Genomic DNA, 26,783 nt, shown 5'->3' with positions numbered 1-26,783 from the left:
TGCTAGAGAAAGCAAGCATATTTGATTCAAAACCTGATAAAACCCGCGTGACAACTAACCCCGGTCTTTAATGTTCAGCATTTGTTCAATGCAAAACCAAATTCTGTTTAAGTCTGTTCAAACATACCGGTCTCACGCAGAAAGTAAACAGAGAATCTGACTGCAATGGATGTGCGTCCATGTGCGGCTTCAGTTCAAGACATTCTCTGGTTCAACAGTTTGGTTTGGACACTCAAACTTGAGATCACGTCACCGTGTAACTGGTGCACGAGTGTCCAATGAGGGTCTCTTATGATGCGGAGTCATGGCGCTGACATGAGCGAAGAAAAAACGGACACTCTAGCAAAGTTAAAACGATACATAGAGATATAGCACAAATTTGACAAATCTGTCAAACTATCCGAGGCGAAGAGCAACCGAAATCGTTAACGGCTGGATTGGGTGAGTAGAAATGCGTCAGAAACAGTCTGTGTGTTTGACGGTGAAAATGTGACGCGTCTCGTGTTGTTTTTCTCAAACGAAGCAGACGGTTATTGTGTCGGTCGGAAACCGATTCATGTATGTTTCTGTAATGATTCATGATGACGCTGGATTTTGCTCAGACGTCTTTATTATTACTTTACTCGATTGAAAATTAATTATATAAGAAACGTTTCTGTTGTTACGTGAAGCCTCTTTGCTGTAACGTTAGTTGGCAGTAGGTGAAGATGAGCAATGCATGACATAATAACCATCAGGTCAAATCTTAAAATAGACTGTCTTTTGAAGGTCTTCTGGCTGTAGGCTATTGCTAAAATGTCTGATCTTCTTTAATCCCAAAATACAAGGTCTAGACATTATTAATAATATTTTTGTAATTCATAAATTTGTAAACATACTTGCTTTTATAGGCAGTGCTGTGCCTGTGGATTAGATTTGATTTCCTACCTAACTTGTAGAGCCAAACATCTGTCTTTTATTTTTTTCATCTGTGTTCATCAGTTTGAATACATATGAACTACCAGTCAAAAGTTTGAAAATAAGATTTTTAATGTTTTTGAAAAAAGTATTTTTAACACTAATATTGTTAAAATTATTACAATTTAAAATAGATGTTCTCTTTTTTATATATTTTAAAATGTAATTTTCAGCATCATTATTCCAGACTTGAGTGTCACATGATCCTTCAGAAATCATTCTAATATGCAGTTTAGGTTGCTCATTAATAATAATACTACTTATTATTAGTGTTGACAAAGTTTTGAATGGCATATCATTGTTTTCACAACAATATTAAGTAGCAAAAACTGTTGATAATAACAAGAAATCATTGATAATAATAAGAAATGTTTCTTGAACATCATTATCATCATATTATAATGATTTCTGAAGGATCATGTGACACTGAAGACTGGAGTAATGCTGAAAATTCAGATATGCCAATAAAAATTACATTTTATATAATATTACAATGAAAAACAGTTATTTAAAATATGAATAATATTTCACAATATTAGCTACTTTTTTAATGTATATTACTGTATTTCTCATTTTGTGTTTAAATGTAGCCTTGGTTAGCAAAAACAATAATACTTTTTTTTTTTTTTTTACATGAAACAGTCTTAATTATTCCAAACTGTTTTTTGCGTGTTTGCTTGTTTTTCTATCCCGGTGGGGACTTCAACCTGAATTCACACTGACTCATGGGGACTTGTGTCACTGTGGGGAACTAAATTGAAGGAAACAAGCTTATAAATTAGAATTTTTTTATTTTTATTTTTTTATTTTTTTATGTAAAAATGCAGAAATGTGTGTGTGTGAGAATCCTAATTATTCCAAACTTTTGACCAGTAGTGTGTGTAAATATTTATGTAAATGCAAATGAGCAAATATGTAAATAGCATTGATTGATTCACACCAAAGAAGGAACAAATCCTATCCTTATTGCAAGGGCTAGTGATGGCTGCAGCATAAATGTGATGGATTGAGGACTGACTGGTCTAATTGGCTATATAGAGTGAAGCAGGGCCTGATCATGGGTGTTCTGGGGCCCAAACATGCACAGCTACTTTGGGATCTTGCTGATGGAATGCAGAGCCATGGCAGCTGTGTTATGATGGGCATTTCTCAGCCAGGTGCAACATTAGACTGCAGACCACTGGTGGGTTAGAGACTCATACAGGGTGTACTGTACAATGCAAATGGAAGTGGGGCCCTGAGGGGTTCGTAAAGGTTTTTTTATGTTGAAGTTGTACAAAGAAGATACTTTATATGGTCCACTGGTTGCAAGATCTAAAGGATCCACAGGGTTTCCGCTGGGCATTAAAAAGCATTAAATGGATTTTGATTTAATGAAAATGAAGGCCTTAAATAGCATTCAATTTTAATCTTACAGGCATAAAAAATGTAGATATAGTTTTGAAGAAAATTTTATACTAACAATTTATTTGAATATAGCCTTCATAATTAAAATTCATATTACATTATAACATATATAAACTACCGGTAGATAAAAAAACAACATGTTTTTAACCAGTGTTTTTAATTGCGATTAATCACACAAAAAAATGTGATTGAGTTAAAAAAAATTATCGATTAATAGCACAAATATATATAATATCTGTGGTTAGTCATGGATCATGTATGGCATTAACATTTTTAAAAATGGAATTATAAAGCATTACATTTAAAGATACCTGCAGAAACCCTGATCCAGTAAAAGGACAAATCTGAAGTTCACTCGACTCCTATATAAATATTCAATAATGATAGATTCGTTTTTGAGTAATCTGTATGTTTTCAAAATGATGTTTTAGAAAGGCCTACTGTTGATAAAGCAGCACATGATACGGCACAGAGTCACGTTTCCTGTCAATTGTCATGTCTCCTCCTAACTATAGATCATGACACCTTATTGACATGACAAGACAAGAAGTCAGGAGAAGTGAAGTATTGGTCACTGTCAGCCATGCTATTCTTGGACTGACTGGTAAACAGACTGCTAGTAAGCACCTTGGCATTCGAGTTGCCTAATACCCAACAGGTATGAGAGGAACGAGATGGTTGCTTCATAAACCATGACCTATTAAAAACAGTACTCACTTATACAGTACTGTGCTGCTTTGTTATTAAAACATTTATAGTCGGTCATTGAAGAGAATCAAATTTGGATTTGAAAAGCAATGATTGTTAGAAATGAAAACATTAAGTTTATTATCATTAAAGACATATTTTATTTATATTAGATGTTCTAAAATAGAAGCAAATAAACTGTGAGAGTATATACAATTACATATGTGACTAATTTCAATGGCCTTTGTGTAGATATTGAAAGATGCATCTATAAACATGACTGTTTGAATTTATATGAAATGGTAACACTTTACAATAAGACCCCACTTGTAACATTAACTAAGGTTAATAAAAGTATTGTCATTTCAACATTTACTAACAGTTTCTCTTAACAGTAGTTAATGCACTATGAACTAACATGAATGATCAAGGTATAATTAATATATAAATATTTTTATATTTAAAAAGTACAGTACATTTTCATGGTTTAGTAGTGTTTTAACATTTTTGTAATAAACTTTATTATTTTATGTGTTATGTTTGTTTTCATTCAGTATCCATTTTTAAAACTATATCGGTTGATTAATCGGTTTTCGGCCAGTGTGGGCCAACCTACTTATCCTTATCGGTAATATCCAATATCGGTCGACTGTTTTTCAGTTAATTAATTTCGCTAACAGATACAAACTCAGAACTGAGAAACTGCATTATGGATAGGGTATATATTGGCATCTAATAAATTAAAAAAATACCCAGTCTCTCGGGAGCCCAGTAGAAAGTGAATGCATAATTCCTCCTCAGCCCTGCTACGCATAATGTAGGTCTCTCACTGGAAACTGAAGAGCTTTGGTGTTCAGAGCAGGTCTATTTCTCTGCAGTTTGTTGACCCTCTCTCTCCCTCTCTCATTCTTTTTGATGAGTCAACCTTCATAAAACTTCAGAGTTGCCTGCTGCATAGGTAAATCTCTACGTGTCACATTTGCTCTTCAGTGAGCTATGGTTGTTTTGTGCCTTAAAGGAGTCATATGTGTTTGCCACTCTGTTTTGATACCTGATCCTGGAGATAGAAATGCCATTTTATTTTAAACTCACACTGCCATTGAAAAAAAACCTTTCTTTAGCAGCCTGCCTTGTAACTATAATATATAACTATAATATAAACAGAATATACAGGGGAAACGGTATAACACATATTTATTTAGGCTGCCAAATGCTTTTTCATTTGAAATAACTTTTGAGCAGTATATTGGAAAATTTCGACATTGTTTATCTTACTTTTAAAGGGGTAGTTCAACCAAAAATACACATTATTTATTCACACTCATGTCGTATACATTACTTTCTTTTTTATGTGAAGCACAACAGTAAATGTGAAGCAGAATGTCTGAGCTACTCTTTTTCTGCACAACAAGTGTTTGGTGATTTACACTGACAAGCTTAAAAAAACATAAACCTAACAATAAAATTATATATTCTATGTCTTCTGAAATCATATGATAGCAAATCTGAGCCATTAATGCTTGTTCATACCAAGGACGATAACTATAACTATAAAGTTTTAATAACTGTTCCAATTCTATGAGAATAGTCAGGTCCACATGACAGCTATAACGAAAACAACACAAATGAGCAATATCGTTGGAATTACTTTCAGAACAATTTATTCCAGCTGATGAATGCTAAAAACATTGAAAGCCAATCAGAATCCACTTGACTTTAACAAGCTCATGAATTTAAAGCGGCAGACAACATAACCGCCGTATGCTTAATTTTTAATAAATGGAACATTATCATCCGCCAGTGGACAATGTGAGTCAACAACAGCTTTGTTTCTCACACGAAGCTCACAGTCAGCTTCAGACGACTTTGAATATAGTGCACAAGTATTTCTATGGTACTTTTATGGTGCGTTCTTTTGTCCTTTTTTGCCATTCTCATTCCTGGTATGGAAAAGAGCAGCTCTGACATTCTCTCTTTTACATTTCACGGAAAGAAGGAAGTAATACAGGGTTGGAAATGAATGAGGTTGAGTAAATGATGACATGGTTTTATTTTTGGCTGAACTACCCCTTTAAACCTTCTTTAGCGTTGTTGCTGTATGAGGAGTTACTCAGAGAGGAGAAGTTTCTGTAATCTCCAGTAAAATAAGCTAAACATTGTGCGGAGACCCCCTCCCATCCTGTGAAAATGGACACTGCTGGTTTATTTATAGACTAGACACGATGAGCACTCTTTCTTAAGAGACCAACGGTTGCGCACATTCATCATAACCACATGATATTTCATTCTAGAAGCTACCGTGTCTCTTTCCTTTCACAAATTTAAACGCTTTGAGAAGATACACAGGTAGGCTGTAACTTCAATTTGGGCTTTTCTACTATTACAAACTACTAATAAAACTTCTGTTCTCTGTTTAAAGATGAATCCAGTGTTCTGACTAAACATACACCAAGAGAAATACTGTAAGCAATAAGGAACTGCTATGGAGAAACCAGTTTTACAAACGCAGCCCTCTATGCTGCCCTTCTTTGACACGGCCCACGCCATTAACTTGCTCCGAGGCATCCACGAGCTACGCGCAGAGCGCAAGTTCTTCGACATCACATTGTGTGCTGAAGGCAAAGAGTTCCAGTGCCATCGAACTGTGCTGGCAGCTGCGAGCACATACTTCCGTGCCATGTTTGCCGGTACTTTGAGAGAGAGCGTCATGGACCGTGTGGTGCTACACGAAGTATCAGCTGAACTGTTGGGCCTCCTGGTGGACTTTTGCTACACGGGTCGCGTGACCGTCACACATGACAACGTGGACCTTCTGCTCAAGACGGCGGACCTCTTTCAGTTCCCTTCCGTCAAAGAAGCGTGCTGTGCGTTCCTGGAGCAGAGACTTGATGTTTCCAACTGCTTGGAGATCCAGGAATTTGCAGAGGCTTATGCCTGCCGTGAGCTAGCGTCTAGCGCCCGCCGTTTTGTGCTGAAGAACATTGTGGAGCTGGCGAAAAGCATGGACTTTGAGCGATTGTCGTGGAAGCGACTACTGGAGTTTGTGTCTGATGACGGACTGTGTGTGGATAAGGAAGAAACCGCACACCAGATTGCCGTACGCTGGGTCAAAGCCGACTTGCAGCACCGGTTGCATTACTGGCCTGAGTTGTTGCAGCAAGTGCGTCTGCCGTTTGTTCGCCGTTTCTACCTTCTGGCCCACGTGGAGAGTGATCCGCTGGTCTACTTGTCACCGGCCTGTTTGCGGTTAGTCAGTGAGGCTCGCAGCTTTCAGTCCTACGAATACGACCGCCATGACCGACCTGGTCATCGAATGCGCCCACGTCCATCCACCGGACTGGCCGAAATTCTGGTGGTGGTGGGAGGATGTGATCAAGAGTGTGATGAGCTTGTTACGGTGGATTGTTACAACCCACAGACCGGACAGTGGAGATACTTAGCAGAATTCCCAGACCACCTTGGAGGTGGCTACAGCGTAGCTGCCCTGGGCAACGACATTTACGTGACAGGTTAGTACAATAATGCTGTTTCCTGTTTAGGACTTGAAAGACTTCTGTGAAAGACAAACTCATACTCAACAAGCAAATCCCCAAGGTCTCAGAGTGTCCTTCTTTTCAAACTGTTTACAACATGGCAGCCAATGTATAAATAAAGCCCTTTATATTTGGCTATGTGAGAGTGTGGTGATAGGACAAAATGTTATGCCAGATCAGCAGTGGTCAACGTGATTTCAGGTGACATCAGTTAACGGACTATGTTTAAATTGAGAAAACATCTCAGATGACATGCTGCTTCTGTTCTAAGTGTCCTTTGCTGTTATGTAATTGGTGTTTAAAAAGGTGACTGAGCACTGACTATGGAATTCAGTAATTCCGGTTCCGATTCCAGTCAACAATTCTGGTTCTTTAATGATATTATTAACGATTCTTTTAGTACTTTTAAGGAATAAATATTTAGTAAAAAGATATACAATTACAATACAAATGAAGAGATCATTTCAATAATTTATAAAGAAATTAATAATAATAAAAAATCTTCCAAAAAGGTACATTTACAGACATTTTAATGACTTTAATGCAATCTAATTAATCTTATGTAATAAGATTATCTAATAATAGACTTTACTGTATATTAAATAGTAATGCTAAAAAAAGGTAACATTTTAATCCTTTATCTTTATAAATTATATATTACTGACAGAATACAAAATTGCTGTTTCTGTTTTGGAGTTCATAAAAGTGCATCTATCCATCATAAAAGTGCTCCACACGGCTCCGGGGGGTTAATAAAGGTATTCTGAACCATAGCAATGAGTTTGTGTAAGAAAAATATCCATATTTAACACGTTACAAAGTAAAATTCTAGCTTCCGGCCAAATGGCCATACGCAGTCTACTTGCACCTAAAGCGCAACTTATGACGTTGGAAGTAGTGTAGTGTGTCATGACGTAGCGTAAATATCAGCAGTACATCGCATTACTCGCATAAGTGGAATCCGTATGTTCGTTTGGCCGGAAGCTAGTTATTTTACTTTATAAAGTTTTAAATATGGATATTTTTCTTACACAAAAGCATCGCTTCGCTTCAGAAGGCCTTTATTAACCCCCCGGAGCCGTGTGGAGCACTTTAATGATGGATAGATGCACTTTTATGGACTTCAAAACAGAAACAGCAATTCACTGCCATTTGAAGAGCCAGGACATTTTTTAATATAACTCCGATTGTATTCGTCTGAAAGAAGAATGTCATATACACCTAGGATGACTTGAGGGTGAGTAAACCATGGGCTAATTTTCATTTTTGGGTGAACTATCCAACTTGCACAGTGTGAAACGAGGCAGTGTTAGAATGTTACCACTAGATGCTTAGCAACCGACAACCAATACTCACAACCGGCGCAATGTCATAGAATGTCTCTGAACAGATTCACGCCCACTTTTAGGGGAAAATAAACTAAACTTCCCATAGACTTCAATCCAAAATACCGTCACAAAACAACGTCCGTACACAGCCGGCAGGCGTGAATAACTTAAGAAATCACTAAGATTAAACATGTCAAGTAATTATACTGTATGTCCACCCTGCCTGCCATAGATCGTGAAAGATACATACACAAACTTAATTTGGTCAATTTAAAAATGTTACAGTTTGCAAATAATGACATTAACCCGGGGTTTAGGAATGTACAGTGTGAAACGGCAGCTTACAAATACCCAGAATTAATTGTTATTATTATAAAATTATGAGCAGTGTCAAACGTCAATTAAGATAACCCAGGATTCCGTTCACCCAGGGTTAACTATTTCAAGTGTGAAAAACCCTACTGTCTGTTTTGCACTGTAGATTTAGTAGCATTGTTTTGGCTCAATAAGTAATGCAGGAAAGCACATTGGTGGAAGAAAGCACATGCGAGAGCCGAACTGTATTTTCTTCCATTTCTTTTAGCGTTTAATTTTTAATCCCAAATTCTGTCATCCCTATTTATAGAAAACTACTCTGAAGAGGGACACATAATCTAAAAAGTCTATTTGTGTAGGCAAGTTTGAAAAATAAGGTTGATAAATGATTGGAAAGAGCGTCTATTCTGTTTGGTATTGGTATAAGTTTAAGCACTCAAACCTGAAATATTGTGACAGGTGGCTCGGATGGATCACGTCTCTATGATTGCGTTTGGCGATACAACTCCAGTGTGAACGAGTGGACTGAGGTCTCCCCCATGCTGAAAGCCAGAGAGTACCACAGCTCCTGCGTCATGAAGAGTCAACTCTATGTGGTAGCTTCTGACAGCACAGAGCGCTATGACCATACCCTAGACTGCTGGGAGGCTCTTCCGTCCATGCTGCATCCCATGGATAACTGTTCTACTACAGCATGTAGGGGGCGGCTCTACGCCATTGGATCCTTAACCGGAGAGGACACAATGGCAATTCAGTGCTACGATGCTGAAAGCAACCGCTGGTCACTAATCAACGGTGGAGAACTGCCTCCGTGGTCCTTTGCCCCCAAATCAGTGACTCTAAATGGCTTGATCTACTTTGTAAGGTAAGGTACTTACTTTTTTTTGTCCAGTTCCTTGTGGTTTGCAGAAAAAGGAACGATGAAGAAAATTAACTTTTATATGTTTCACATAACAACGGTTGTGTTTCAGGGATGATTCGGCAGAAGTTGATGTCTACAACCCACAGAAACACGAATGGGACAAGATTAGTCCCATGGCACAAGTATGTCAATTTTGCCTCGTTTCAATCCATTAAGATGCGGTCACATTTACCGCTGTCCTTCAAATTTTCACAATCAAAATTGAGTAATTTAAATAGTAATCTATGTGAACTGGAATTTCACTTATTGTGCAAAATATTTTCCCAAGAGGATTTTAAGCAAATTCAAATTGGTCATGCATCACTATTGAGAGTGAACAAAGGACCGTATGTACCGTATGTGACCACACCTTTACATATTCTGTACATGGATCAATGACATATTAAGAGTTTCCACAATAAAGAGTTTATTTTTTACAAATATCATGAATTATCAATTGAACGTTTTTGGGGTATCACACCACATTTACAAGCGGAACTGACCTTGTCATAAATATCTGATATTTTAAGTGACTTTTTGACCTTGACCAGTCATTATAAACTACATAGCAGTGCTATAGCGAGCAAGCGCAAAGTTTCCAGGGGAGTACAATACTTTGGAACATATTTCAATATTTATTTTCATAATTTCATAATATGATGAAATATATTTAAAAAATATTAACTAAGCATTGAAATATATATTTTTTTGTCCCATCTCGTGTATTTTTCCATCACCATGTTCCCTTAGGGGCGCTGCAGTAAAAGAGTTTTGTTATTATCAACAAATTAAAATGAATAAAGTTTTGTATTCATTTTTTTCTAAGAAATGATGATAAAAGATACCAAACTATCTAATAGTCATAAAATAATTGTATTCAAGTCACTGTATGTATAACTTGCATTTTCACACAGATAAGTAAAAAGTCTTCACTTACAACATCTCGCACTTACAGGTTCATGTTGGAGGCAGTGTAGCAGTTTTGGGTGGTCGACTCTTTGTGTCCGGTGGCTATGACAACACCTTTGAGCTATCTGACGTGGTTGAGGTCTACGACCCCTCTACTCGATCTTGGACGCCAGCTGGCCGGCTCCCCCAGCCCACCTTCTGGCATGGAAGTGTTAGCATATTCCGACAGTTCATGCCCCTTGTTCCAAGCACCTTCGAACCCATCGACGTACCTGAGGCCAACGCCATCCACCTCCACAGACACCACCGCAACCAGGCTCTTTACAACCACAACAACAATGTTAATCAGAACCACAACCAAGATGTCAATCAAGTGCATTGAGAACTTTTCGAAACATTAAACTGAAGGTCATTCAATGTGACATCGCTACTAAGTGTTTTTGCACTTTATCACATATTCACCTCAACTGGGCAGTAAAGGGAGCTGGTGAATGGACAGTCAATGTTTGCGTTATTTCTCCAAGTAACCCAGTGTTACTACAGCTTTAATTGTTGCATGCATTTCTAATGCTGGCTGTGTTTACCTTGAACAGAGACTTAAGTGAAGTGACTCATGAAATAGTGCCTATCGTGTTTGGCAAATTTCAAGCAATTCATGCCTTGGAAATTGCATGGAGGTTACACTCATTATTCTTCTTTTATTTATTTTATAATTCAGCATGGACCTAAAGTTATTCACAACATTGCAACTTCAAACCCCCAAAATATAATATAATATATAATTACATAATGAGAAGTACATTTTTATTTTATTTTTTATTTTTATTTTGAGCCCCCCAAGCATTCCAATAGGTTAAAGTTTGGATCACTTAGATTGTAGATATGTAGATTGTTTATAGCATAATTTGACTTTATTCTGAAATGTGTAGTATTTTATATAAGCAGAGAAGAGTTGAAATGAAATATTTTGGAGAATCCAAGACTTCCCAAAAACAACAATTTTGTTTGACAGACAAACTTAAAATCGGGCTAAGTGTAACCCATTTTTTATGTGCTTATTATAATTACGTGTCAGACAATATAGCATGCATGCAGTGGTCACATTTTTAGTGCATTTCTATTAGACTTGCTTTTAAACTCATATTTTAATATTAAATTAAGTTTGATTATCTCATTGTTTATTTTAGAGAAAACTGTTACAGTTTATGAGAAACAGCTTGTTTTTTTAAGCTGTCTGCGTTGATGAAGAATCAATGAAGGTATTGTTTTTTATGCCAGATTGTTTTAGGAAGCTGTGCTAATAACTGGAAGTAGTAATTCGGTATCTCATTATTCTCGAGTAAATGTATGTTTGACAATATATGTGTCTGACAATACCAGTAATTATGAAACTAATTATTACAACACGCTTTAGCGGTACTTTACTTTTTATTTTTTTTACAGGTTTAGTTTGTTTTGTGGACAAAATTATTTGTACAACACGGACAAGGAGATGATTTGTGTAATGTTTGTATGTGTGGTCAACCAATAAATGACTTAAGCACTGTTACTTTTGGTTTTTTCATACATGTATATGTACATGTTCTGTACCACCCTTTGTGTTAGACGCATCTAATTTTCCATCAAGTTGGGATTGATACATCCCGTCTTCTGGAATCAATCAGTGGAAGACAGTATAAGGATGCAGAAAGAACATCAGCTGAAGCACAATGAATATCCAGTAGATGATTAGCACACACAAGTTTAACTCCATAATGAAGATAAAACATTAGTCGACAACATAAATTGGTTTTATTGTGAACCATTTATCAGTGCACATTATTCCAAAAAATATTTGTGTAATAGCTTTTTTTTTTAAATCAAGGTTTAAGTTTTTTTTTTTAAATCAAGGTTTAAGTTTTTTTTTAAATGGAATTAAGTAATAATTACTTTAAACTAACAAGAAGTGCATAGAAAAGTGAATAAAACAGACACAGATTTGGATTTCTGCTTTAATGATTTATTCTATTAAAACAAGAGTATACATGAAGCTTATGACTGTTTTTAATTTACATTATGAAATCCAGATGCTGAATAAATCATGACATTCTCTTACGAGAACTTTGGTTGTACATTATTAAATCCAAATTTATCAAACATCGTGTAGCTTAAAGTGCCAGTCACTTAGCTAGTAGAAATAAGATTTCACTTTCTCCATATAGAATAAAAAGTTAAGTTTTGCCTGTTCATCCAAACAGAGAAAGAGCATTTTCAAGCAAAAAATTGTACATAGTTTGACCTGAAACGTTGATAAACAGCATTGCATTTTTGCAGAAGTTGGGCTCAATGACTTATACTGAGTACAGTAGACAATCTCATGATTTCAAATTCATAGAAAACTCAAGAAAATCCTGTGTCATGTCACGCTTGATACTTCTTTAAAGACATTAATATCAAAAGTTTCTTACCTGTATTTCATGCAAGAATACTGTTTATTTACAATGCTTGACATGTCTCAATGACTTTTAATACATATTCCACCCCCCCATGTCTGCTCTGGAGTCAAAAAGTCTCCATTTAAACTTTCCCATCAGCTCCAGTGCTGGGCAGTTCCACCACCACACTGGACTGATGGATGGGGTACGCGTCGGTCACCAGCAGTGTCTGCTCCATCACATCTGCTACAGTGAACGGAGTCTGCTCGATTCCACCATCAGTCCTTCCAGTCAGAGCAAACCCAGTCTGTTCACCATTCACTGAATATGTGGCCTGGTCTCCTCCTGTTCCTCCAGCAGAGGCTGAGACGACCTGTTCCACCACGACCGTCTCTGGCTGGATAACCAGGTTAACCATGTCCGCTGGTCCTGCCTGAACCTCTGTCTGGCTGGAAGGACTGGATGAGGCAGCTGCATTCTCATCCTCCACGATCAGGTTACGCAACCGTCTTTGTCTGGGGTTGTAGTTCTCCACACGGTTGTGGATCTGAGAGTGTCGTCGCAAATGTGCCTGTCAAAAGCAAGATAGAGACACTGAGCTCTTAAGACCTCAAGTAGGAGGTCAAAAAATCTGATATGTTAATTCATGAATACATCTAATTCATACCTGTCTGGTGAACTTGTAACCACATTCAGAACACTCAAATTTTCTCATGCCTTTGTGACGTCGTACATGAACACGGAGCTGCTCGATGGCTGATAGGGCATCATGGGATATAAATTGTTATTCAGTACTGATTACTTTAAACCACTGCCTTTCATATATTCTTGTTTTTTAAAATAAATAAAAATATTCATATATTTTACACAAAATGTATTTATATTATTTAATTTGATAAATAAGTGTTTATATATATAAATTGTATAAACTATCTAAAATTATTAATTTTCTAATCAAATATGTCATTCAAGTAAAAAATAATAGGAAATAATCCCATTTTTTTAAAACAATGACATTAATGAAAATAATATTTATAATGTCATATAAACTAAATACATTTTATATAATTGATATAACATTTATAGAATGTAATATATACATTTTATATAATTATATACATGTATAATAAAAATAATCTACATTTTAACAATGTTAATTTATTTCAAGATCAAAAATAATCTACAAAATGATCAATATCTATGTATCTATCTGTGTCTATATGTCTATCTGTCTTTCTATCTGTGTATATCTATCTATCTATCTATCTATCTGTATCTGTCTATCTGTATCTATCTATCTATCTATCTATCTATCTATCTATCTATCTATCTATCTATCATGCAAGTAAAAAAAATGTCACCAAATTGCCTCAAAAGTGTAACTGTATAACTCTTTATGTATATCTCACCTTTAAAAGTTTTGTTGCAGATGTGGCAAAAGTGTGGTCGGCCTTCTTGGTGTTTGCTGGCTATATGGCGTAATAGAGGACCTTTCTCAGTAAAGCGTTGCTCACAGAACTCACAACTAAATGGCCGCTCTCCTGTGTGTGTGCGGTGGTGTTTGTCCAGACTCGCTGCTCACACAATCAGAAAACATTTGTTTAATAATACAAAAGTAATAGAGAAACTGCATGGATTCCGTTTTAAAAATGAATTGGAAATCTAAATAGCCACAATTAAATCCCTTTGAAGGCAAAGAAAAAGTTACCTTGTGTGCGAAACGTCTTGCCACAGAGGTGGCACTGGAAAGGTTTCTCTCCAGTATGTGTTCGCAGGTGCATGTTCAGATTGGCTTTCTGGGTAAAAGCATGATTGCAGAACTCACACACAAAAGGACGCTCATTTCTGAAGAGAAGCGCAACAAATATGGTTCAGCATTAATTCAAAAGGTAAACCCAAAACTGATTACACACATAAACATCACAAATATATTTTTTCACATTGTTTTATTGTCTGCTCACCACATGCATGCATATCATCTTTGAAAGGCAGACAGAAATAATGAATCATAGTATAAACAACAAATAAAGCATGTTTCAGTGATGTCATATGTCACATGCCTGTGAATGGCTTTGATGTGCATTTGCAGGCCGTTGCGGCTGGAGGCCCGGTGGCCACACTCCTCACACACAAACAGTTTCTCACCACGATGTTTGGCTGCCTCATGCAGACGTAGCTCAGTGCGGGATAGGAAACACTTGGTACACAATGAACACTACACAACACACATAACTTTTATTAGTAATACATAACATTTGATCTGATATTTGGTTTAGTTTTCAATGACAGGGCATTATGGTATTGCAGACCAAGTTATTAGCATTAGAGTAACTTACTGCGTGTGGTTTAGGAGCTCCGTGAATTTTAATCATGTGGATCCTGAGATCTTTCTTCTGCATGAACTGCTCAGGGCATGATGTGCACTAAAACGACAAATAAAATTACATTGCCGAAATGTCCCTGGACAAAAGGTCACATCTGACCTCCACAATGGATGATGTACCTTATTGGGCATCTCTCCTGTGTGCGTGACTGTGTGAAGACGCAGCTCATGTCGCTTTTTAAAGGTCATGGTACATTTTGAACACGAAAACACCTGGCACAAATTTTACAAAGGTGCAGGAAGTAAGTTAACACCAAAAATGACACATTATGGTTATTCCTATTGCATGTATCCATATTTTAAATTGTCCCCCATTATCAAACTCACCACCTCTGTTCTGCTAAGACAATTCCTGGCTTCATGCTCCAGCAGGTTTTCCTTCCTATAGTAGCACTTCCCACATTTAGCACATTCAAAGGGCTTCTCCCCTGTATGTCTCCTTGCAGACAGCAAGATGGAAGGAAAAGATCAGTCATTACAGAAAAAAACAATTAAATTGCAATTACCAGACAGCCTTTAACATTAATCTTATATATGCATGTGATATGAATTATATATCTACACTACCATTCATTTTAGTAAAGACATTTATAATGTTAAAAAAGATTCCTATTTCAAATAAATGCTGTTCATTTGAGCTTTATATTAATCAAATACTACTGAAGAAAATGTATCATCATTTCCACAATTTTCAAAATGTTTAATAGTAAGAAATGTTACTTGAGCAACCAATCAGCATATTAGAATGATTTCGGAAGGAACATGTGAGTAATGATGCTGAAAACTCAGCTTTGACATCACAGGAATAAATTACATTTTACAGAAAACAATTCCTTTAGCATAAGATACTTCTTTCAAAAACATCTAAGAAATCTACCAAACCCAAAATTTAGAATGATAGTGCACATACCTGTTGTGTACTTTCAAGTAGTACTTGCTGAGGAATGTTTTGTGGCATGTTGGACATTGGACAGAGCCTTTCTTGCTGTTTTTAGATGTTCCTTCTCCATTCTCTTTATTGGTACTTTTAAGTTTGCGCTTTCCCCGTGGAGTCTTTGGGGTTGAGCAGGGTGAGTCATGAGGCATATACTCTTCATCGGTTCCCTCGTTAAGAATATCCATACTCTCACCTCCGTCATAGTCATCATCGTCATTGTCATTGTCGTCATCATCCTCATTCTGATTATCAACAGATCCATCCACCTGCTAATAGACACACAATAGTAAATGTAGTACAGATTACAGGTCAAATCAAGGATTTTGATGTAGTATGAAATGAAAATCAGAACACATAATACATTGGGTATTATTATAGCAACTTTCATGATCAATGCATTCTACCTAGTAGAAATAGATGATTGAGTTTAAAATAAATATCTTCTGGTTGAATATTAATGTACAGAGTACCTCAGCCTCACTCATGTCTTGATGTTTGAGATGATCTCCTTCCTCAGTGGCAGCAATCTCCTGCTCTTTATCATCTAAAGATGATGGTTTTCTCCTTCCTGCTCCCTGCCTCGTAACAGCAGACATGGGACTTTCCCCGACTAGTCGATTGGGCCCTTTTACACGCCTTCCAGAGCGGGTGGTGGTAGTAGACGTCGAGGTAGGGGTGTCATCATCGCTAGCTGTGACCGGTGAACCGAACCTGCATGCATCAGGTTTATTTTTCATCCTCTGCCAAGATCTAGTCTTTCCTTTTGGGGTCGGATCAGGCTGAGAGTCTGCAGATGTGAGAGGAAATAGCGGTTTGGCTTCATCATCTTCACTCAAGGCAGCAGGTGATTGCAAAGTCTCTACACCTGGCAAACCCTGGCAAGGTATGAGAGAATCCGGCACTGACAGTCCGCTAGCTGCATTCTGAATCTTTTCTAAATTGCTGTCGTCTAACTGGAGTTCACCAGTGTAAAAAAAATGAAGCAGTAGCTCAAGTCCATCATCAGGGCACTCTAATGGCAGGTCGATCTGTATACACGGTGAGGAACTGGGTTCCTGGAACAAGTGGCTGAAGCAGGCAAGAACATTGCGATGGGCCAGATGCACCTGCCCACTTGCTGTGTTCAGCATGGCATCGCAGAAGTGGCCAAGACCCCTCTGTTTGTTGAGCAAAGACAGCACTCGCTGAGCATGAGAGGACCATTGAGCAGGGATCTCCATCTAGACATGCAGGACACATCAATTTCATTACAAATTTGATCTGAATGAAATTAAAGATAAAGACAACATACACCATCATTTTGTTTAATTAATAAATGTATACATTTATGTATACATATTATATTTGAATTTAAATAAATTATAAAAAATGTAAATGGTTTTTGCTAATTCATGGATATTTATAATAATTAAAAACTCAAAATTATAATAAATTTGTGTAAAATACAATAAAAAGTGTGTCGTTATGGTTTTATACTATACTGTCATTATTAATAAATGTTTCAAGAAGATATAATGCCAGTAGAGGTCATGCAAAAATCATTCTTGCTTATTTTGGCGTAATTCGTTTGTAGCGGTCATGCAACTTTAAGTAATTCTTGAACATCATGAAATACTGCAATTATTGTTCTACAAGCACAGTTGATTATTCCAAGATCTTACTTATTTTGGCGCAAATTCATTTTATGAAACAGTGCAAAGAATAATTCTGTAAATGTTCATCCATCCATGTTTAATAATGCTTCCCCATACCATGCGGATGGACTTTGGCTGATAATCGACAATCTAATTAATTAATATTACCTAAACGTTAACCACTTTGTCCGCCTTTTAATGACGCTCCCTAAACTACTCGCCGCACAATCAACTGTGTGACTCACCTTCCACGTAAATCAGATCATTGCTCTCATGTTTCTTTTCATATACGGAAACTCGACATAAATGCGTAATGTAATTTAGTGAGTTAATTATATATTATATAGCATCAAATGCTTAATTTGGGCTAAACAACAAGAAGCCATGTTGAAACAGAAACAGGAAGTGACGTTACAATATTGTTTGAGCTCTGTGGAATCTGGCCATTCAACGTATTACGCAGAGTTCGACTTTCTTCACATATGAGCTGATTAAGTCGTTTAACTCATGCAACCAAAGTGAACACTAATTCTTCAAATGTATACATTTTTTGATAGTTATGGGGAATTATTTTATAGTGGAGAATTAATTCAGAATGGTAGTGTGGAATCAAAGTTCACTCAAACTCCGGAAAACCTGTTACTGTCCATCACATGGCACATTCGCTAACCGTGAGGCGCCAGTGCCGCACGAAATCGTTCCTGTTAGCCACCTAGTCGTATATGTAACATGTTTTACGCTTCATCTTTGTTTCTGTTATATTTGTGCTTTCAAACGTATTCAACAAACAGTGACAATTCGGTCTTAAAGCAGATCAAAAGGGGGAAATGAACGGCTTCGTTTCGATTAGTGGAGTAGAACCACAACAGCATCGTGCAGCGTGATTTTTATGTTTGCATGGAGCTACTGCCAGTTACATAGAAACAGCAGCATATTCACAGACACTCTGGTTTTACGTGTTTCACGTTTCTGATTTGATTGAAATCATTTGTATAGGACAATCGCCGGGTACAGCCGTTTCTCACTTCAAACAGGTCAGTGAACAACCACGAAAGTGGCTTTCGGTATCATATTAACAACAGATGATCTTACTAGTGGTTGTTAATAATGTATGATGATACTACTATTTTGCACTATATTTGACCAACTGACTAAAGTTTCTGTCTGTATGTATGTATACGTACACGTACGTACTTTTAAAATCTGTCAGTCTTTCTTTTCCCCCCCTTTTGTTCGTTTCTTTAATTCTTTTTTCTTGAGTTTGGTTCTTTGGGGGGGGGGGGGGGTTCTTCTTTTTTTCAAATCTAGAAGGCAAGAAAATGCATTTCTTAAAGAGAAAACCTTTTTATTGATACCAGGTATGCTGATTCCATTATTACTATCTTCATTCACAGGTGTTCCCCTGCCCTGGATATATGTTGTTTTTAGGCTCGTTGGAGTTCATCGTGTGACAATGAAAGTACACAAGGTTTCTTCCCGGTCCCAACACGAGCAACGAAATGCCACCAAACGTCACAGCAAGAATAAATGGCACAAAAAAATACGCAGTCTGGACTCAACTCTGCTAAACACAAGTTCTGGGACTGCAAAGTTGGAGCAACAGATAGCCAAAAGGGAAAAACCCACAGTAAAACGGTTGAAGAAGTCGTATGCGGAGCCTGTGACTTTTATACCTGAAAACAGTTTCCCTCCAGCCAAGGAGGTTAAGGTTGAGGCCACTTCTGTGACTTTTGCTCATGTCCACACAAATGGAGGCACCGGACTGGATGACAGCAGCAGCGCATCAGTGGACTCTCAAGAATGGAGTGAATATGCCAATAGTGTTCTTCAGAACGGCATGGAAAGTTCAACCATACCTGACACAGACCAGCGGAAGGAGGACGATCTTCAATTCCATGCCCACCTTGACCATACTCACAACCGTGCTGTTTTAGTCATGAAACAAGACCAGGTAGATATTTAACCACTATGATGTTGACTTGAATCGGTGATTTATCTGTTTATGTGTGCATGTACAGTTACACCTAAAGGCCAATTCACATTGCTCTGACAGAGGCAGACCAACGCTGACAGTCACGTCACTTATCAGACATTATAATTCCAATTCAGCATGTTCAATCGGTGGAAGCTCCAACAGATTTCGACACACTGATCTGACAAAACCTGAAAATGCCATCTGTCAGTGCGGTGTGAAATGGCCTTAATGCGTGAGATGGTCATAAAAATGCTAAAATTCAATAAACTTATTTTGCTCCAAATTTGTGCATGCAACTTGTAAAAAAAAATTAATCTTAATAAAAAATTAAGGCTAGTATATTTTAAACTGACATAAGAGGAAACTACCAAGTCTATTGTTGTTAATATTTGTATTAACTTATTTGTATTATCGTTATTTTAGTATTAATATTGTGACTATTAGCATTACAGCCAGTTGCTGCAAACTTTAAAATATACAAATGTCGGCCAATTAATCAGCCTGGCCAATATATCAGCCTGGCCAATATATCGGTCCATCATTACTTTCTGCACGTAGGCTAACTTTTGTGTCTGATGTCTGCGCAGGTCTTGTGTTTCCGTGGAAAGTGCCTGCTCACTTGCCTCTATGGTCATGTAGAGGTCCTGGGCTTCACAATAGAGGAGGGACAACAACCTTACCCCCTGTTCTCACCACCGTCTCACTGCCCTCTCACCATCAAGGCCTTTGGAAACAACTTTGGGGGCTCAACCAAGAACAAGAAAGAGGGGCTGCTGGAAGCCAAAGCCATTATTCGCAAATATTTCTCTTCAGGTAGCATCACAAGGAGTATCCTACTTCCGTAATACATTTTAATGAACCATTTTAGCATTTTTGTATCCCCCTTTATTGCAAGGAATCCTAAGTTAATAGCGTAAAAAATAAACTAATAGATATCACCATACTTACCCAGTTGATTGATTACATTAAGAATGGCAAACATTTGTTGTATTACAAGTTTTCTGAAATGTTATGTTTAAATATGCAAATGAGGCATTATCTAATTAAATCTGTACTCATTTTCTTACTCTGAACATTGGATAAAGCCAGGTTAAAATTTTTATTTTGTTGACATTAATTTTGCATATCTTTTTTTATCACTCCATAAATCCGAAAATACTGTCAACAGCCAGACAAAAAAAGTACACCATGTTTTTAGAAATAAAATTAAAGGCAAATTATATATGAACAAAGCCCTCTGTAAAACCTTCATCATATAGATAGGAGTAAAGCTGTAAAGGTTGGTGTATGTAAGTGCTGCTGAAGTGAAGATTTCTAACTCCGTGCATGAGGAAACAACTCATTTAGAAAAAAAAGCCTTAAAAGATATGTATTGTATTTGAAATCTACAGACAAAAATAGATAAAGTGCAATAAAATAAATACCTGAAAGAGTATTTTGGATGTTTTTTTTCCCACCAGTCCGAAACAACACATTATGAAAGGGCCTGGAAAAAGTTTTTGCCCGTAGTGTTGCCTTGAATTTCTACCTGCACTGAAGTTCTTTTTTGCACCAGCTTTCTAAAATTCTGTTGCAATTCGTCTTTTTATGTCTAGAGCCAAGTAAAAAGCTCATGAGTGAGGTGGGCTCGGACTCCTGCGTGGTGCTTCTGGAACCTCTGGACACGCCGCTCACACGCTTTCTCACCAGCTTCTCAGAACTCGCAGAGATCTTCGGCCTCAACTCGGTAAGTCGGTGACATTTTCAGATTTTGCATGTTCAAGTTTAAATAGCTGATGTGTATATTGTTTGTGATGATAAAATGCATTCCCAGTTTAACATGCAAAGGCAACTACAGTAGTCAACATTTGAAGTGGATCAAAACCTTTCATCAAAGTTATACATGAATTTTGAACAATGCCCGTTCTTGTCTTAGGACAAACTTTTTTGATCCACTTCAGATGTTGACTACTGTATAAGTAAGCCATTTGTAGGTTGTCTTTCTGAAGAATGTAAACACTGTGGCGCTTTCGACATTGTTTGTTTGAGCACCCTGGCATAGCAACAGATATATTTGTGTCTCTGTTTATGCATTCTGCAGAAGGAGATAAAGTCCCAGGCTGCCATCTATAACCCCGTTCTGTCAGCCGTTGGTGTAACAGCTTTGCGTGGACCTTGTGCACAGGGTCTGGTGATGTCACCTAGCTACAGAGAAGCTATAAGCAGTTTGCTCAGTGCCTGGGCAGGTAAATTTTAATAGTTGTTCAAACCATATTTTAAAGGAATAGTCATCACCTATAAATACAAATTATCATCATTTACTCTACCTCATGTAATTCCAAACCTGTGTAACTTTCTTTCTTCTGCAGAACATAAAGAAGATAGTTTGTAAAATTGTTTGTACAATGAAAGTAAATGGTCACCAAAACTGTTATCTTCTTTTGTTCTGCAGAGGATGGAAAGTCATACAGGTTTGCAATGACATGAGGGTGAAAGAATTAGGGCTGGGTTGACAAAAAAAAATCGATTTAAAGATCGATCTTTTAGTCTATGCTGATCTCTGTTTATGCGTGAACAAAACTTCACTAAAAAATGTATGACTGCCACTGTTTAATTCTTTATATTTCAACAACAAATTGGAATAGAAACAATTCTATAAATTAAAAAGTTGATCTAAAACTGCCTTATGTGCAAATGTTTGTATACAAATAAATTTTTATTTTAGTGGGAAACGGCAATCTAAATAGCAACTGCAATTTTTTTTTTTCTGTGAAAATAATTTCTTCATGCCTTAAAATAGCTTGAATGTAACTACACCCTTGCTTCGTTTAGTATATGGATATATGAAAATGCAAATTGGTCTCCGCCTCCACTTAAAGCTGATCTATTATGCAAAATTCACTTTTACATGGTGTTTGAACATAAATGTGTCGGCAGTGTGTACACAACCACCCTATAATGGTTGTGTACACTATAAATCCACCCACTCCTTTTTTTTTTATCCCCATAAATCATAATCAGTGTCTCAAAAAACAAGCCGTTTGTAGTTTCTATGCAATGTGACATCACATTGCACGGGCCCTGCCCACGACTGCTAATGGACTCTACCCTTTAAAAACGGCTCAGTTTTTGTTCAGTGCTTAGTTCTGCATGCTCTCAAATCCTCTCATTAAGACACAATGTAAATAAGAGATTCATTGAGCGGTGTAGATTATACATTGATTATAACAAAACTTTGTGAGATCGCAAGCTGAGATAAGTGACCGCTTTTTAATTATAATATAGGGAGCTGTCTTTGCTCGCTTTCTAGGCTATTTTCAATCCATTCAGATTTTGAATAAAAGTTGACACGTAATGGTAATTGATATGATTAGCCTTTGACTTGACTACGTTATCAAACAGCTAATAATGAGTTGCTAATGCTACACAAACCATGTTCTCATTCGTCATCTCAGTCAGACAGCTGCCTTCTAAGAAATCAGCATCCCTAGAAGTAATGATAGGGAAAGCCCCGCACGTTGATGGGATTGGTTACAAGTTTGTGACGGAGGAGAACGGGTGGTTTCAAACCACGTTTTTGAAACTCTTACTGGTACACTGTAGTTATAAGGACAAAATACTCTCCGCAATGGTGTTGACTGATGAATTTGCACATGGTTTTTCTAAATTTGATTCATTACATTTTTCCCCCCGTGTGGGGAAATGTGTTCTGTCTTACTCTTAAGTAATGTAAAATGTTTTTCGTCCACAGGGGAATTTGACCGCTGTCCTGTAATTCTTGTGTGTGGGGGGAAATCCGTTGGCAAGTCCACCTTCAATCGGCACCTTCTTAACAGCCTGCTCAATCAGTGAGTTCATACAGTTCATTATATCAGTTTACTAATTAGAGGATGAATTTAGAATAATCTTGTGTTTTTGTAGGCTAGCCTGCATGCAAAGTTGTGAGCATGATGGTAAGGAATTTGCATGCAATGTAATTTTAAGGTGATATATTTGTCTCAACCTTGTTGTGTGTGTGCAGCACTGTAAGCGTAGAGTTTTTGGAGTGTGATCTAGGCCAGACTGAGTTCACCCCTCCTGGATGCCTTTCCTTATGCACAGTTACAGAGCCACTGCTGGGTATGTGGCATACTTTAAGCTCTCCATTTCTATATAGCCAAATGAAGTACAGATTCTACTAATCAGAAGAGCTGTGTACTGTAGAAACTCAACTGTCTTGCATTTAGCATGTGTTGATTTTACATACCCAAACAAATGGACATGTTTGTGATTGTGTTGTTATTTTTTTAGGGCCTCCTTTCACACACATGCGTGACCCAAAGCACATGGTGTATTATGGTCAGGCAGATTGTCACGCTGACATTGATCGGTATCTGGAGTCTCTCAAATCCCTCTGGCGCCATGTCAGTGGAGAGAGTCCTGTCATCATCAATACTATGGGCTGGATCAAAGGTCAGCAAAAAGAATTGCTCATGAAAGGCAATAAAATGGGAATATTGATTTGAACTACAGAAATATGGACTCATTGGATCTTGAATATTTTTGCAAATATTAGGGCAGTCAAACTATTTAATGACGTCATATACGAGTCAGTCAATTACATTTTTAATATAATTGTTTGTTTTTAATTGGTAGCCCTAGTAAATATATTTATCTTTTTGTAATATATTGTTTTCATTTGAGTTTCTGGTACTAACTTGCTTACAAATGTCTTTCTCTCTTTCACAGACCAAGGCTTTCAGATACTGGTAGACCTCATTCGTCTTTTATCCGTTACGCATGTGGTGCAGCTGAGTTACGGAAATGCGCCACAGTGTCACCTTCTCACCCCAGAGTTCCTCAGAACTGCCCACGGCTGGCAGACGCACCCTCCGACGCCATCCACCTTGACAGAGGAGCCAGCCAGTCACCTCACCATTCGATCTCATATATTTCTCAGTGTCCAGTCAGAATTTGAAGGTGCTGGGATATCTGGAGATATGTAAGGCAGCCAGCTGCACCTTTTCGATTTTAACTGTACCTATGATCTGTTGGCAGTTCTTGTGGTGAAGATTTAATTAGGTCATTTTTGGTTAGTTCTACTTTACCAACCAATGTCAATTTCCATCCTGCATTCCTCTTAGGCAATATCAGCGCAGTAATGTGCTGCGAGACCTGGCTCTGCTCAGCTACTTCAGTAAGCTTCAGTCCTCAGAACCTGGTCCCATCCGCCCTCTTCACTGCTTCATACCCTACCAGGTGTTTATTTTTATATATATTAATTTGAATATATTTTTACATGTATGTATGCACACTTGTATGTGTATTAAATTCTGATCATGTTTTATGTGAACACCTTTTTGTGCACTGTTATTGCAGGTCCCACACTCATCAGTGGCTGTAGGGGTAACACACTGTGAAGTCGCACCCAACAACATCTTTTATGCGGTCAATGCCAATATAGTAGGGTTATGCTGTCTGAGTGAGAAGGTTGTGGGCAGAGGAGGTCCTGTTGTACTCTCCCAAACTCCTATCTGTCAATGTGTGGGCCTAGGTGTGTATTCAAGGCCTTTAATATGTGGATTTGACATGGAATTGTTCTGTGAAATTGCATTGTATATGTTGTTACATTAACAATATTCATTATACATCATGCAGACTTAAGTATAAAGATATGAAACTTGTATAAAAATAAAGATATAAAACGTTCCTCAAGCTGTAATTGTTTACCTGCTGTTGTGTTTATTAAGGTGTTCTGAGAGGGGTAGACATGGCACGAGGTCTGTACTTTCTGGTTACTCCAGTATCTCCCTCTGTCCTGAGGCACGTGAACTGTCTTCTGCTGGGAGAGATCACTCTGCCTAAAGTATTGCTCACCAAGCAGGTATGTGAATCAGCAATATTACACTACCATTCAAAAGCTTGGGGTTGGTCAAGTTTTCTTTTAAATAAGCCTCTTATGCTACATTTATTTGATCAACAATTCAGTAGAAACAGTAATATTGTCCAATAGGATTACTGTTTAAAATAACTGTTTTTATTTTAAAATGTAGTTTATTCCTGTGATAGAAAAGCTGAATTTTCAGCATCATTACTCCAGTCTTCAGTGTCACATGGTCCTTCAGAAATCATTATAATATGCTGATTTTGTGCTCAAGAAACACCTCTTGGTGTTAACAATGTTGAAAACAGTTGTGCTGCTTAATATTTTTTTCTGTACATCATATTTTATATTTTCAGTAGTTGATGCATAATATTTTTTTTAACAATGTAAAAGTCTTTAGTCTCTTTTGATCAATTTAATGTGTCCTTGCTGTATAAAAAAGTGTTGTTTTTGTAAGTGTTAATGTAAAAAAAAATCCTTTTGACCCAAACTTTTCAACAGAAGTGTAGATCATTGACATCCGTAAAATGGTTAAAGGGTTATTGTTTTTATTTTTATTTAATGGGTTTTTAAGTGTCATTAGACATTTACAAACTGCTGGGGTACATTTTACACTTTACTCACTGAATATAAGGGTTCAGATTATATAAAACCATTTGTGTAATGGGTAAATGGTCATGTTGACAGGTTATCAACCTGATGGGTCTTTGTTGTCAGTTGTACTTAACTTCTCTTTCTCTTGTCCCAGCATGGAGTTGAAGGAGATTTACCTTACGTCACCACAGACTACAGCTTTGAAGTCAAAGGGGCAGGAAAGCTTCACATCTACAAAGGACTGACAAGACCTGGTTTTATAAAGTCAAATGACTAAGCTCTTCCGTATGGACTCTACTTTCTGTGAATTACATTTGTATCCTGGTATTTGTTTTATAGCCTAAAAATGTAGGTAAAATTTGCCATTGAATGTACAAATCTACACAAGAATCTTGGCTTTTGGAACTGTATACTATGGAGATAAGTATGAGTGCATATGTTGTTGCTTTATCTCTTGTTGAATGGCTCCATGTTTAAGATCTATATGGGAAACTTGTTTTGATTTGCTGTACTGTTACAGTTTGTCAATATCTTCTTAAAAATATCATGAGTCTTTGTTTTCTTTTCTCGTCACATTCCCAAACCAAGATAATGCAGACTGTAAAATATTAAAGTGGGTTTCATTTTTGCCAAAATTAATCTTGTTAATTGACATTTGTAAAAATCAAAAATATTTAGTTTTTAAAATTACATTGAGAAGTGAATAGATCAGGACACAATTCTCCAATTACTGCTTGGTTTTATCTAGGTTGTTATACTAAGTTATTTTAGTGCAACTTATTTTTGTCATCTTATTGGCTCTTGCATGTTTGTTGAGAGCCAACACACTTGATTGCAAGATGCTTCAGTTAACCTTGATGTGAATTTATTCACATCTGCATTAGATTTGCGCGCATAGATTACACTGGCCTTCTTTTGCTCCTTAAATCATGTATTTAATTGGAGGATGAAGAGCCAAAATAACTTA

The 26,783-nt window shown here is 37.1% G+C and overlaps 3 protein-coding genes across 4 annotated transcripts; 2 read left to right on the top strand and 1 right to left on the bottom strand.

Moving 5' to 3' along the window:
- Nucleotides 1-261: 261 nt before the first annotated feature.
- klhl21 (kelch-like family member 21) lies at nt 262-11,586 on the top strand. Of its 2 annotated transcripts, none has more exons than XM_056268181.1 (5): nt 262-441; nt 5,471-6,560; nt 8,687-9,092; nt 9,199-9,271; nt 10,084-11,586. In XM_056268181.1, exons 2-5 carry the CDS (start codon nt 5,534-5,536, stop codon nt 10,417-10,419), a joined length of 1,842 nt encoding a protein of 613 aa, XP_056124156.1. In that variant the 5' UTR covers nt 262-441; nt 5,471-5,533; the 3' UTR covers nt 10,420-11,586. The 2 variants fall into 2 exon arrangements, with proteins under 2 accessions (XP_056124156.1, XP_056124155.1); XM_056268180.1 differs by lacking the exon at nt 262-441 and adding an exon at nt 5,113-5,397.
- Nucleotides 11,587-12,466: 880 nt separating this feature from the next.
- zbtb48 (zinc finger and BTB domain containing 48) lies at nt 12,467-17,811 on the bottom strand. Its single transcript, XM_056268070.1, has 11 exons — nt 17,651-17,811; nt 16,242-16,991; nt 15,745-16,040; nt 15,162-15,273; nt 14,955-15,047; nt 14,788-14,874; nt 14,512-14,666; nt 14,160-14,296; nt 13,861-14,025; nt 13,119-13,207; nt 12,467-13,022 (listed from the first exon to the last, which is right to left on the bottom strand). Exons 2-11 carry the CDS (start codon nt 16,989-16,991, stop codon nt 12,594-12,596), a joined length of 2,313 nt encoding a protein of 770 aa, XP_056124045.1. The 5' UTR covers nt 17,651-17,811; the 3' UTR covers nt 12,467-12,593.
- Nucleotides 17,812-18,046: 235 nt separating this feature from the next.
- nol9 (nucleolar protein 9) lies at nt 18,047-26,360 on the top strand. The gene is made up of 13 exons (XM_056268053.1): nt 18,047-18,439; nt 18,800-19,356; nt 19,968-20,193; nt 20,976-21,106; nt 21,461-21,605; nt 23,111-23,207; nt 23,381-23,478; nt 23,650-23,811; nt 24,088-24,340; nt 24,483-24,597; nt 24,718-24,892; nt 25,089-25,222; nt 25,971-26,360. The coding sequence occupies exons 2-13, from the start codon at nt 18,859-18,861 to the stop codon at nt 26,091-26,093; spliced, it is 2,157 nt and encodes a 718-aa protein (XP_056124028.1). The 5' UTR covers nt 18,047-18,439; nt 18,800-18,858; the 3' UTR covers nt 26,094-26,360.
- Nucleotides 26,361-26,783: the final 423 nt, after the last annotated feature.

The sequence above is a fragment of the Rhinichthys klamathensis genome, unplaced genomic scaffold, assembly GCF_029890125.1.
Source record: "Rhinichthys klamathensis goyatoka isolate OS25496 unplaced genomic scaffold, OSU_Roscu_1.1 h1tg000269l_1, whole genome shotgun sequence".
Lineage (NCBI taxonomy): Eukaryota > Metazoa > Chordata > Actinopteri > Cypriniformes > Leuciscidae > Rhinichthys > Rhinichthys klamathensis.
This window is presented reverse-complemented; position numbering and strand designations above follow the sequence as displayed.

Coding starts and splice junctions, on each gene's coding strand:
- zbtb48 (XM_056268070.1), bottom strand. CDS start 16,991: ATGGAGATCCCTGCTCAATGGTCCTCTCATGCTCAGCGAGTGCTGTCT. Junction 14,667..14,787: donor GAGCTCCTAAACCACACGCA/GTAAGTTACTCT, acceptor TGTGTTGTGTAG/TGTTCATTGTGTACCAAGTG. Junction 14,026..14,159: donor CAAGACGTTTCGCACACAAG/GTAACTTTTTCT, acceptor TTGTGTGAGCAG/CGAGTCTGGACAAACACCAC.
- klhl21 (XM_056268181.1), top strand. CDS start 5,534: ATGGAGAAACCAGTTTTACAAACGCAGCCCTCTATGCTGCCCTTCTTT. Junction 6,561..8,686: donor CAACGACATTTACGTGACAG/GTTAGTACAATA, acceptor ATATTGTGACAG/GTGGCTCGGATGGATCACGT. Junction 9,093..9,198: donor GGCTTGATCTACTTTGTAAG/GTAAGGTACTTA, acceptor GTTGTGTTTCAG/GGATGATTCGGCAGAAGTTG.
- nol9 (XM_056268053.1), top strand. CDS start 18,859: ATGAAAGTACACAAGGTTTCTTCCCGGTCCCAACACGAGCAACGAAAT. Junction 20,194..20,975: donor TCGCAAATATTTCTCTTCAG/GTAGCATCACAA, acceptor TTTTATGTCTAG/AGCCAAGTAAAAAGCTCATG. Junction 23,812..24,087: donor TACTATGGGCTGGATCAAAG/GTCAGCAAAAAG, acceptor TCTCTTTCACAG/ACCAAGGCTTTCAGATACTG.